We start from the raw sequence: 13,451 nt of genomic DNA on the forward strand, positions 1-13,451 counted from the left end.
CCCACATGTGACTGTGTGTGTGTGTGTGTGTGTGTGTGTGTGTGTGTGTGTGTGTGTGTGTGTGTGTGTGTGTGTGTGTGTGTGTGTGTGTGTGTGTGTGTGTGTGTGTGTGTGTGTGTGTGTGTGTGTGTGTGTGGCTGTGTGTGTGTGTGTGTGTGGGAGGAGGGGAGGTCAGGGTGGGATTGGGAGAAGGGGATGTGTACCCGTCTAGCCCTCAAGAGTGAGGACCATTTTTCCAATTTTACCATCAGATTGAGGACCAGTTGTTGCAAAGTGAGGACATTTTGCTGGTCCTCACAAGGTATTTTGCTAATGGTGAGGTTTAAAGGAATAGTACACCCAAAACATGATTAGCCTTCATTTTCTACTCACCTCCATGCTGAACAACACTCTGGAGTACTTTTTTGATATCTCAAATGCATCTGGAGATCTGGGAGGCTTCTTGCTGTCTGCTGACATTCAAATAATGGAGGTCCATGGCGCCCGAGACAGAAAGGTCCATAAAAGTCCACAAAAACGTGTCAATATTCCTCCATACTGCTCGTCCAATGTAATCCAAGTGTCCTGAGTGGGTAGCATCCAGAATTTACTCGAAACGAAGTCATTTAGAATGTTTTTAGAGCATAAACAGTAGTGTATAGGATTTCCTAATAGCGCCCCCATGCGCGCTCACGATTCTACGGAAGCCGGCAGACCAAACCGGAAGAAAGTGCGCATTCAGCGTCTGGTCTGCCGATAATGCAAGCGTAGAAGAAGAAATGTGCTGTTTACCTGTGCAAAGAAAGAAACAACGAAAGAAAAATGTCTGAGGACTTCAGTGTTGAGGAAGAGCATGAGTTCTTTGCCGAGCTGAATGCGCTGGTTTGGTCTGCCGGCTTCCGTAGAATCGTGAGCGCGCATGGGGGCGCTATTAGGAAATCCTATACACTACTGTTTATGCTCTAAAAACATTCTAAATGACTTCGTTTCGAGTAAATTCTGGATGCTACCCACTCAGGACACTTGGATTACATTGGACGAGCAGTATGGAGGAATATTGACACGTTTTTGTGGACTTTTATGGACCTTTCTGTCTCGGGCGCCATGGATCTCCATTATTTGAATGTCAGCAGACAGCAAGAAGCCTCCCAGATCTCCAGATGCATTTGAGATATCAAAAAAGTACTCCAGAGTGTTGTTCAGCATGGAGGTGAGTAGAAAATGAAGGCTAATCATGTTTTGGGTGTACTATTCCTTTAAGGCTTAAGTATCACTTGGGTTAGGGTTAAAGTGAGGTATGCATTGCTAATGGTTAGGTTTAGTTTTAGGGTTACGGGATAGAAAGGGTTGAAAATGACTGAAAACCAATGGAAGTCAATGGTCCTCACTACATATAGCAGAATGAGTATGTGTGTATGTGTGTTTGTGGGTGAACCTATGTGAGTTTTCTCAATTTGACCTTTCTCCATATGCTATGGGACAGAACAGGGGAACAAGAGGTGAGCCATACACATGCTATCCGTCTGAGCAGTTTGCAGTGGCTGCACACACTACAGCACACTCTAATTGGGCTACCTTCATTCATATTGACAATTGAATACCAAACCTCTCAAAGAAAGTAATCACATACTTTAATCCACATCTTAACCCTCAAAAAAGTATTAAAATATGTATATATATATATATTTAAAAAACTAAAGGTTTATTAACCCCCAAAACACACACAAGCACACATATGCATTGCAAGTCCTGCGTGTCATTGTTACCTGATATTCACAGTGTGTAGGAGAACCAGACGAAGGAGAAGGTCATTCGCATGATGTCAGAGTCGATCCGTTCACCGCTGGCCACGGGTGTGATTGGCGCCCTCTCTCCCTTCGCACACCCTCAGGCTCCATCTATTCTCTGCTGTAGCTCCCCCCTCCCCCTAAAATCTGCAGCATCAGCCGTGCCCCCGCCAGGACACACAAAGTTGTTTCTATTTCTAGTTTCCAATTAAAGTTAAAACAATAGTTCCATTCTACCTGAATTGAAATTATTACCTGAAGGTGTATCGGTGGTGTGTTACTCATACTGCTGCAGGAATGTATGCCGGTGATTAAAAATGTATGTAACCCTTTTGGCACTTAGACCTTTAAAGAAGATCTGCAGCAATTGTTGATGCTTTTCACCCTCCATATAAACCTTAAGGAGTCTAGAAATGTTTTTCATACGATCAACAAGCATCAGCCAATATCCCATACATAAACAGGCAATTTAAACATTTTTTCAAGGTTTATTATGTGGGTATCCAGAGGAGCTGCACTTTCTACTAATTCATAATAATCATGTTATTACCAGTTTGTGCAAAGAGTCAGCTTGAGCGCAGTATTATGTGAGCAGGTTGATATATTTCAAGTTCCATGCAGTCAGGCTCTGCATGCCAATTTTTTATTTGGACCCTTGAATTTTTTTTCCTGCTGCTTAAATTAATTGTAGATTCAGATTTATACAGTAGTTAAAGAAAGTTGGAGGTTTAAGTTTTCTTTTTTTTCTGTTGAAATGATAAAAGAACCTAAAAGAAGACAGGAAAGATGTGGATTGATTAGGTTAACCAATGGTGGTATCACATTATTCCACAGTGAGTATACCTACTGTCTTTCAGGTTGTAACATAAAGTGTATTTAGCAAATGAACACAGAGGCCAGGTGTCTCATTTGTCTTTAGAAGATCAGATTGGTGTAAAAATCATCATGGTCGGTTTCATCAATAAGTGCCTCAATTTTAAGTCATGATTTGGCACATTTCAGTACATTGCCATGCAGGTAAAAAAACAAAAAAAAAACACATGTAAAATGCAGATGAAAAATGTTTGCAAATGAATATTCTTGGCTGTAAATGAAAGAAGATGCAACTGTTGTCATACTTAATAACAAGTCATTTTTTTATATTTCCGACATATTTCTTACATATTATATACAATTTTTGTATACTTGATGAACTTTGTAATTCTATGTCTAAATTTAGACCGCATTATATAATAGGCTGCTTTTTCTTCATGTTAAATGCGAAAAACACCAGATCCGGTGTTTCCATTCATTCTAACAGAAAATGCAGTCTTATGATGGCCATAGCAACTAAACCTTGAATCTGGGTGGGACCACTGAGAACACTGACAAAAAGTCAGACAGAAAGTGAGACATTTAAAACTAGGGTTTCTAACTCCGTGAAAAAAAAAAGGGACACCTCATGTGCGTGCCAGCTGAACCAGTAGCCTTTACCCCTCCTGGCGTGATGATTTATTTTTTAAACTATTTGACTCAGATCTGCATTGAATTAGATGCATATTTGCAGTGAGCTTTATATTCATTATCACAGACTTTTTCCACCCAGGTATTTGTTTTTTTGCATTCTTCACTATATTTCTGCATCCTTTTTTATTTTGGAGGAGGAGGAGCATCGCTATGTGAAAGGTGCACCGCCCCCAAAATCAGCGTCAACCTTTAAATTTCTTCGTTCCCCCATACTGCTCTGTTGTCTCCCGCTATCTTCTCCATGAGCAACACTTGGCTCGACCAATGGGATGAGGGTATTCTGGATCGTTACATATATGTTGTCAGCTCATTGGTCACAATGCAGGAAAGGGCCCAGAAACAAGTTTACCTTAAGTTTTGTATCTAACGTGCCCTTGTTCTTCATTTTCAATTAGCTTTTTACTGACAATTTTTTTACTCGCACAATAATACGGGACAAAGTGTGTTCATTTTCCACTAAATGCAGGACAGGTACATCTATTTCTAAATACGGAACGCTTCCGTTTTTCAAGGGAAGGTTCGCAACCCTACTGAAAACACATTTTTTTGTGTCAAGCTGGGCAGACTTGGACAAACACAATCAGTAAAGATTTCAATAAACAGTTTATTTAGTCCTGGCAGAACATAGGAGGATCGAAATAAAATAAGGTGAAACGTTGTTCTTTTTTTAGCTTATTAGAGCAGCACCTGGAGCTTGTTTTTTCCAGTGGTCTGTAGTGGGACCCTCAACACACAGGTGGGACAGTCTGGTTGCAAGCTGCGTACCTCCTGCTTATGGCTAACTGTAATAGCTACCCTCATTTTTATTAGTTCACAGGATGTAAAAACAAACAAATGTTTTACAATTTTTGGGTCAAACCAGAAACTCCCAGCTGGTTGTGTTTTGTTATTGCTTGATTTTTATTTAAATCATGAAATCATCTTTGTTTTTTGGATGCCAAACTACCTTGTTAGGGTTTTATTTGTTGTTTTCATTGTAAATTCCTACCAGCACCTAGAGATGGTCTTTTTTTCCTTAGGCCTCATCTTGTTTAACATTCTCTCTAGATAGTCTGACAACTAATTAATCATCTTTAGTTGGATTCGAGCTCTTTTTCTTTGTAAACAATCTAATTTAAAGGCAAACACAATAGCCTCATATTGCATACTTGACTAGATGTCGTTCAGCAGCCACTGATGAATAAAAGAAACACAAACGCTCACAAAGCAAAGCATCTATCTGGACAGAAGGCCAACCAGGCTTTCTTTAGAGCCATAGAAATCATTTTCCAAAGGACATTGTTACATTCCTGCATATCATAGTTTACACATACTCATGAACCAATGTCCACCGCTAAGAGATATCTTGTGATTTACATTCATATGTAAATGAGCAATCTTAGGAAATAAGGAGGGGAAGACGCGAGAGAAGAAAATCAGCTTATCACCCCTAAACAGACGTCAACATGAAATATGTTGGTTTGTCTCATCAATGAAATCGAGCAAAGGAAAGCTACCAAACTGGCTGAATGGACAGTCATGCAGTGAAAGAAGAAAAAAATGCACAAAATGTTTGTATAGGAGCTGCTTTAGTGAGCGACGCAGAAAAAGCAGAGCATCGGTGTGAAAATCCCCAGCTGCCAAAGGCCTTTGGCTAAAAAGGGACTTCACTTTCCAAATGGGAACGAGTTAGGAAGGGGTGAGCTGAGTCATAAGGGATTTAAGAAAGTGCTGAGTTGACGGTTATGCGGGAGGCTCTGTCAGTGTTTAATCTGAACAAATAATAAAAAATTTGAGAAAAAAAACATTTAGGCTAATATTTTGAATTGCTAATCATACAAAATTAAAGTATTGATGTGCCACCGGGGTAGCAAAAATGGCTGATAATGGTTTCTTAATTAGTATATTGAAATGTTAAATCCATCCATTTGTTGTCAATCTAGTATTGTTTAAAATAATTACATTTAGATCATGAACAGGTCAAGCTGTTACTTTGAATCAATAACAGAAACGTATTCCAGTACCAGAATCTTTACTTCAGCACTCTGAGGGGAAATGTGGTGATAAATGAAAAGTCTGGAGATTTCCCAGGTTTATTTCTGCAGAGTCAAGTTGAATTATATAAACTGAGACTATTATGTATCAAAAAGATACCATCTGAAGGTCCTTGAAGTCATTATAATTCACTGGTCAGCGATAATGCGATCTGTCACTCTTTCTTTTGTCCCCATGGTAACCAAGTGCCTTGTTGAGCAATAGAGATACTCTCTGCTATTTACATTATCACATCTAGTTTTAAATCAGATAACAAAAGTGTTGAAGTGTTAAGCTAAGTTTTGCAACAGACCAGTGTTCTTGACAACCTTTTAAATTTTAGTTGTATTTTAGATGAAAATGCAAATTAATTTTAGTCACAATTAAGTCATATCATATGTGAAAGTTTAAGTTTTTATTGACATAAAATCTGATATTTAATCTATTTTTTCTTTGCGTACTCTTCTGTATATAATTTAAACATGTGAATACAGAATCATGTATCATATTCTTTATAAACATGGATGTTTGTTAGACATCTCATCACGTGTTTGAACAGATTCATTTAATCAAATACTTATTTTTCTTGTCTTTTACTTAACTCGTTTCCTCAGCTGATGCAACCTAGATTAGGAAACATTACTTTGAAGATCAAAATCCTGTTGCTCCTATATTCAGTTTTTGTTTTACTGTAAATATTTGGGTTGACGCTATACAAGTTTTTTTATTTCTGTAACAATACTGATATTGCAGCATTGAGTATTTGCTAATAATGATATTAAACAGATACCATTTCAGCACTAATTATACTAACTTTTATTACTCATCTTGCTTATATTGGATATTTTAGATCCAGGTTGATAAATTCCAGTAGTTATATCCAGGTTGATATTGGACTGAATTTCAAATCAATATAAATACCTTAATGAATCCATTTTGTTATATAAGATGGAGGGATAGTTGCTTTCCTGAGGTTTAAACTCACTGGCAAATTTGCTCAGACTCTCTGCTGAGCTTCAGTCTCTTAAGGTCACTTCTATCAATTCTCACTCAAACAGCTTAGCTGGGGGGGGAACCCTCTGAGCAGTTATTTTCAGATTATCTACACAAAAGTTTCTGTGTATTCTACTGTTACTTATGGGTGATGTTATTCATAGTGAGAAGAAAATATGGGATTAAAAGGTTTTTCAGTTTAAATTAGAAAAATAGTTGATTGTAAAGAAAAAAAATAGTTTTGAAATATTTATTTTTGGTTATTTGGATAAATTTACTTTATATCTGTTAAAGTTATAGTGAGATTTCAATTTCTGTGGAAACTATTTTGGTTTTTATTCTTATCACGTTGCAGGTTCGATTCCATACTCAGGGATTTTGGGAAATACATACCGTATTTTCACGACCATAAGGCGCACCGGACTAAAAGGCGCACTCTCAGTTATCTGTCCCATTTCTGTATTTAACACACACATAAGGCGCACCGGACTATAGGGCGCGTTTTTTATATACAGGTGCATGTCCTCTACTACCTTTAAATACCTCTACTGGGTATTTAAAAATACAGCGGGGGCAAAACTGAGTATGCCTGTGCTTTATTCATGTATTTATTACAAAGTATTAATCAAACCTGGCAGCTGGCCATGAGACAGACACATCGCAGATGACACAGCGCTGTGATCACTCCTAAATTAACTTAAAATCCTGAAACCTGCCGACAGAATATGTTCGCTTTTATTACCGGTATCCTGGTGCCTGCAGCTAAAATTATTTAGATGAAAAACACCTGCCAGCAGCCGCGGTGAACGAAAGGATTTCTCCTGTCGGTGCACCGCTGGTATGTGGGGGTCTGAGCGCCTCCGACAGAAATAGATAATCTGGATGAACTGACTGCAATTATTAAGTTTTCAGGTGGCCTTTCTCACTTAAAAACATATTAAAACTACTTTATTCCCACTGATCACAGCAAATATAGCTGCAAGATTTAGATTATTTAGATGAAAAAACACCTGCCAGCCACCGCGCTGAAGAGGAGGAGGAGACCAGAGGCTGCTGTTGAATTAAGTTTTCAGGTAGAAAAATAGAGCGGGAGCAAACCTGAGTATGTTTGTGCTTTATTCATGTATTTATTACAAAGTATTAATCAAACCCATCAAAGTCATCATCCTCTGTTATCCTCAGCATTCCTCTGAATAAAACAGCTGCGCTAAATCAGACATGCCAGTTTCCCCTTCTGCGCTGTCAGTCACTTTCCGTGCAGCGCAGCTCCTCAGAAATAATGCCGGCTTTTGCGAAAGCTTGAACAACAGAGCCAGCAGACACGTTAGTCCATCTACAATCCATCCGCAAACGGTGGCGTAACTTGCCCGGCGCTGCCTTCCATTTATCATGAAACTGTGGTCTCCGTCTGTCATCCATCGCTCCCACGCCGCTCGCAGCCTTACTTTGAACGGCCGCTTCACACCAATGTCGAGCGGTGGAAGTTCCTTTGTCAGACCCCCGGGATAACGGCGAGCACAGCGTTAATTTGATTCATCTTTTTTTCACATCGGCTGTGAGATGGGCACGCAGCGATGGTGATGCGTGGAAAAAACCACCTAGTCTTCTCACATACACCTGCCTCAGCCACGCATCCACCCAGCCTTTTCATTTGCGTTAATATCATCAGAGCGCTGTGTCTGTCTCGCTGTCAGCTCCCAGATCAGCTTCTCTGATTGGTTGATGCGGCGCGTCCAGCAGCAAAACTTCAATTTTTCCATCTGAGCAGCAGCAGCGCGTTGGCGGTGCGTCAGATGCTTAAACGCTCCCGACGTGCTGCACCAAAACGCGCTGCGGGACCTTTTGCTGTGCCTATACGCGCGTCAACCATTGACTTTGCATGTAAACTCGCTGCTTCTGCGGCACCTGCTGGGTCCGGTTCACACCGATGTCGAGCGGTTGAACAGCGAGCACAGCGTTAATTTGTTTCCCCATGTTTTTCCCATAAGCTGTGAGATGGGCACGCATGGAGTTACATATTAACAGCGATGGTGATGAGTGGAAAAAAAACACCTGGTCTCCTTACATTCAGCCACTCTTTCATCATCTCCTCAATGAGGTGGTCTCAAAAGTCGCAGTTACAACACACATAGGGCGCACCGCACCAAAGGACGCACCGCACATTTTGAGGGAAAAAAAAGACGTTTAAGTGCGCCTTATAGTCGTGAAAATACGGTAGTTGGTAATCTAGTAAAACTTTTAATCTGTGAATGTTTGAATGTGTTCTTGTGAATATACCTTTAAAGTTACATCTGCATTCTCTCTTTAACATATTTTAAGGTTAGATATTGATGGCGCTTAATAGTAAGAGTGGAGGTTTTTCATTTGGAAAATTTTGGGATTTAATTGCAAATTTAACCAAGGTCACGTTTTGATCTGGACAAAGCACTTCATTTAAATGGTGCCTACTAATCGGCATATTGTTGTATGGTGTGTGTCTGTGAGTGTGCATTTGTTTGATTGTGAATGAAGAACCTTGAGATGTAAAAATAACTAGAAAGGCTGAAGATTTGGTCAATATAACACTCAGTGCTAGCATATTTCTTTACATATTATATCAGCATGACCAAGTTAGTCAACACTCTAATTAAGCCTTATGATGAATACAGGATTATCTATGTATATATATTTTTGCTAAATTTTTTAAAGTTAATTATGCTGTTTGTCCTCTCCTGGGAGAATGTTGTTTTCAACTGACTTATAAAAATCTTATGCAGATTTGTCCGACAAACACTATCCATTAACCTCAGGTAGATAAGATCATGTCACCTGGGCTACATTCACACTGCAGGCCTTGATGCTCAATTCCCTATATTTTTTGTGAAATCCGATTTTTGTGATCTTTTGTGTTCTTTTTATGTGATCTCCTGTGTAAACTGCATTCATACAGCTTATGTGTCCCACATGCGCAGTAGAGAACGCAATGACGTCACAAGCCAGCGTGCTTCAGCACTAAATCCATGTTACGGAAGTAAACACTGATTTAGTGCTGGAGTGCATCTAGCGATCTTTCCAAGCCTTAAAACTTCAATTTTTCAAGATGGTTAAAAAAGATAGTGACCTATGTCGGTTACTAATGGCGTTCTGGTCAGATAAAAGCGACCTGGCCGTTCAGACACAGGTCGCATTTGAAAAGATCTGATTCGTATCGGATTCAGGACCACATAGCCATGTGGCCTGGGTCGCATTGGAAAAAATGGGATCTGTGTTGTTCAGACAGCCATGAAAAGATCTGATCCAGGTCGCATATGGGCCAAAAAATCTTATTTGGATCACTTTAGGCTGCGGTGTGAACGCAGCCTTGGTGTGTAAGATACCCCACCTGTTTTAGAAGTTTAAGAACTTGAATTAAGGAGGAAAATTGTGATAGCCATACAATTCATAACTGAATGAATGGGACATCAGTCAGGTTCTACTAGGCAGTTGCCAAAATTACATTTAGAATTTGGGGCATTTTTTGATCATGTTGAAAGGTTGTGTTATTGAAAGTACAATGTTGTTGTTGTTTTTTTAGATAGAAATAAAGTTTAAAATTGTGTATGGCAAAGTTAAATGTTGTAGTTCAGAGTATGATTTAAGTCACATTTGGTGGCAGGATTTCTCCTGGGTAAATAGCAGAGACACAGAAGGCCCCATGGGTACAAACTATGCCTCCTTGACTACAATAAGGTGGGGCATTTATTCACACAAAGTAAAGTGATTTATATCTTAACCCATATAGTGTTGAGCAAAGATAAAGTTTTCCAAAATGTACTGCAAATTAATGGCATATTTAGAGTCCTATGATAAATTAAAACCTTTGATATACAGCAGTCTTTTTACAGTTTCTTGTAGCTCATACTCCATTGAGGCACCTATCCCCATTGACTCAACATGCAAATCAGAAAAAAAATGTATTAAGGTTTCAACCTTTTATTTTTTTGGTTGTCTTTTGAGTAGTGATGCATCCTGGGCAGGAAGCTATAGGTTAAACACTGCCACAGATACCAGTTTTAAATAAAAAAAAAAAAAAGAAACAAGCCTGAAACAAACAACACCATGATAAGCCTGTAATAAAGAAAATACAAATGTTTTTGAGACAAACACAGGTTTGAAGTTGTGAAATTGAGTCACTGGAAGGTTTCTTGGCTCAGCCTTCTGGAGTTAATGACACAGGTGCCCTTGATGAAAGACGCTGGAGGGCCAGCTGACCAACAACTGTGGTGATTCTGTCCGTTTTCCAGCAAACAGTAGCATAAAAAATGAAAACAGTGTTCTTCAACTAGCAGGATTAATAAAAAAAAGCTCTAATTTTTCTTCTTTTTTTTTCTCATTGTGTCCTTTTCTGTCTTTGCCTTTTTTATTATTCTATGTCTTTTCATCTGTCACCCTGCTTCCTAAATCTCTCGATATAACTTCCATGGCTGGTTGATTTGGCAGAGCAGAGGGAAACAGGCAAGGCCTCCACAGTTCAGGGCTCCAGAGAGCTTGTCCAGGCAGCTACAATCAATCACAGAATAATCCCTCCTCTCGCAGGACTGCCGTATGCCAGGTGACATGGTCAGCAGCTGCCGAGAAATAGAACGCCTACAGCCGATATCCAAGTTAAATTAGACTGGGAAACCAGTGAGTATACTGATCTGCGGAGAGATTGTCTGAGACAAGCCTTACTTGTCACTTTGAAACTGTTATCCTAAAATAAAATGGTTGTGTGACCACTTGATGGCAAATTGGTTAGGAACTCTTTTGACTTTTCAACCTACATGTAGTCAATATAGGCCTAACTAGTTGGTGGGACCTTTGTGCACTTGACTGAATGAAGCTGAATGTGAATTAAATAATAGATTTAAAAAATATGTTAATTCTAATTTTGGTCCTCTTTTCTTTCAGACATGTCTAGAGTTGGAGAGGTATCTACAGACAGAGCCCAAGCGACTCTCTGAGCTCTTTGATGAAGAGTTGGACTGTCTCCTAACACCGGCCTTCATGCAAGGTGGTGACAGTGATGAAGATCTGATGGACCCACTTCTGCCCAGCCTCGCTGACCACCCAAGCCCACCGCCTCTACTCATAACCCTCCCTAAGGTTCAGGCCAAAGTCCTTCAGGTGTCCAGTCCAAACAATGGTCAAGCAGTATCTGGGGTTGACACAAAGGAACAAGTCCTCGGAGGAGTCAACGCTGCACAACTTAGTGCCGCCGTCACATCCCTAACACCACCGTCATCGCCAGAGCTCGGCCGGCACCTCGTCAAACCCACACAGACGCTCACCGCGACGGCAGACGGCACATTAACGCTTAAACTGGTGGCAAAGAAAGTAGGGCTAGGGGCAACCAAAGTGGTGGCTGCTCGAGCGTTACCATCCCCACCAAGCCGAGGAGGAGCCCTGAGTGACAGCGAGCAGGCAGGTGGTGGAAGTCTGGGCGGAGATATTCCTGAGAACAAGAAGAGAGTCCACAGGTGCCAGTTTAATGGCTGCAGAAAGGTTTACACCAAGAGTTCTCATCTGAAGGCACATCAGAGGACCCATACAGGTAAAATTGCTTTTTTGTTTCTTTCTTTCTTTTTTCACCATCAATCTTAAATGTATAATGGAGGATTTTCGCAAATTTTTGAAAAAACCCACCCTCTCCACTTCAAAAAAAAGAAGAGGGAATGTCCAATAAAAGCATGCTCTGTTTAAATATTGCTGTTTGCATTGCTCATACAAGTTTACTTTCCAAAAGAAGGTTTGCAATTTTTCCACTGTCAGACTTACCACCGTTAAGTGAAAATGGTGACGAGCACGTAGGACGGCCTTACGTAAACATATCATCAGAATGACTGACAATTAGGAGGATCACTTAGTTTGATGATCCACCTGGAAAAAGAACGTCCTCCACTATACCTTTAAATGCAGAAAATAAGGTTAGGTATCATCCAAAGCTTGAATTGGGGTGGGGTTTTATCTCTTGGTCTACTTGAGTTCCAATTGACTATTAAAGGTGCGGCTATGAACATATTATGCCGTCATTTTTGAGGTTGATGTGCCAGATTTACTACATGACCTTTAAGGACTATGAATGATGTCTAAATTTTGATCTGCATGCACAAGTTTATTATTCGTTATGTCTTTCAGTGGTTTGTAAAGTTAAATGCCGAATATTCAATTAAGTTATTCAATTAGGCTTAATTTAAGCACCACAGCCAACCTTCGAGTTGTTGCTGACCTTCATTCCTCTATGACTAGATATTACCCATCTACTGATGACTACTTTTAGCAAAATAATGCACTATTTCACAATGCTAAATCCTCTTAATCTGATTGTTGAACATAATAAGTTCAGTGTACTTAGCCCCTTGATTTAAATGCATTAGAGTACCTTCTGAAAGTGGTGAAATGGGGGATTCGCACACTGGATTTGCAGCCAACATATCTGCAGTAACAGCATGAGGTCATGTTCACATAGATCAAAAGGTCTTGGGAATGTTTACAACACCTAGTTCAATATAATGCACACATCAAAAATTGATTCTTGGTCGTTTGGCAATGCTTGCATATTTTCTATAATAAACAGGTTACCCAGAGGCAAAAGCATAGAAAGTGTAGACCAACAGCGGCAAACTTGAAGATAAGGATATCTATTACCCGGTAGTCACTCTGGTAATGGTCTGATTTCTGAACTAGCTGATATAGTGTATATAAATTTAAACGTATTGTACTGCTGGAACTGCGGGATAATTACATGCTAAAAACACTAGATGTTGGAGCTTCTTAAAGAGATTTCAATCATGCCTCTCAACGTTCCTCCAGGAGTATTTATCTCGATCTTAATACTGACTAAAGGGTCAAAAGGCAATCCGTCAGTAATTACCTGATGATTGATAGACTGGCACTAAATGACTGTACCAGATCATCCATGTGTGAACGACTCTGATGTGAAGCTTTAGCTACTTACTGCTGCTGCACCCTCAATGACCCTCAGACAGAGTACAGACAAGGCTAATGTGTGCAGAGCAGAGGGTCTTGAGCTCTTAGGATGCGGAGAGTAGCTTTGTTATGAGAAAAGCACAGAATGAAGACAGAGGCACACATGGATAATTGAAATGTTTCAATGGAAGGACAATTGATCACTAAATACCTCCTTGCAACCTACATTTATACCAGATGTGCTGT

At 39.8% G+C, this 13,451-nt stretch overlaps 1 protein-coding gene across 1 annotated transcript in view; it reads left to right on the plus strand.

Moving 5' to 3' along the window:
• Positions 1-13,451, plus strand: part of klf7b (Kruppel-like factor 7b) — a 104,852-nt gene that overhangs the window by 62,795 nt on the left and 28,606 nt on the right. The window contains exon 2 of the mRNA XM_038297466.1: positions 11,187-11,829. Within this exon, the coding sequence (XP_038153394.1) occupies positions 11,187-11,829 (643 nt within the window). The remainder of the gene's footprint in view (positions 1-11,186; positions 11,830-13,451) is intronic.

Source organism: Cyprinodon tularosa, unplaced genomic scaffold, assembly GCF_016077235.1.
Source record: "Cyprinodon tularosa strain WSP-4 unplaced genomic scaffold, ASM1607723v1 ctg388, whole genome shotgun sequence".
NCBI lineage: Eukaryota > Metazoa > Chordata > Actinopteri > Cyprinodontiformes > Cyprinodontidae > Cyprinodon > Cyprinodon tularosa.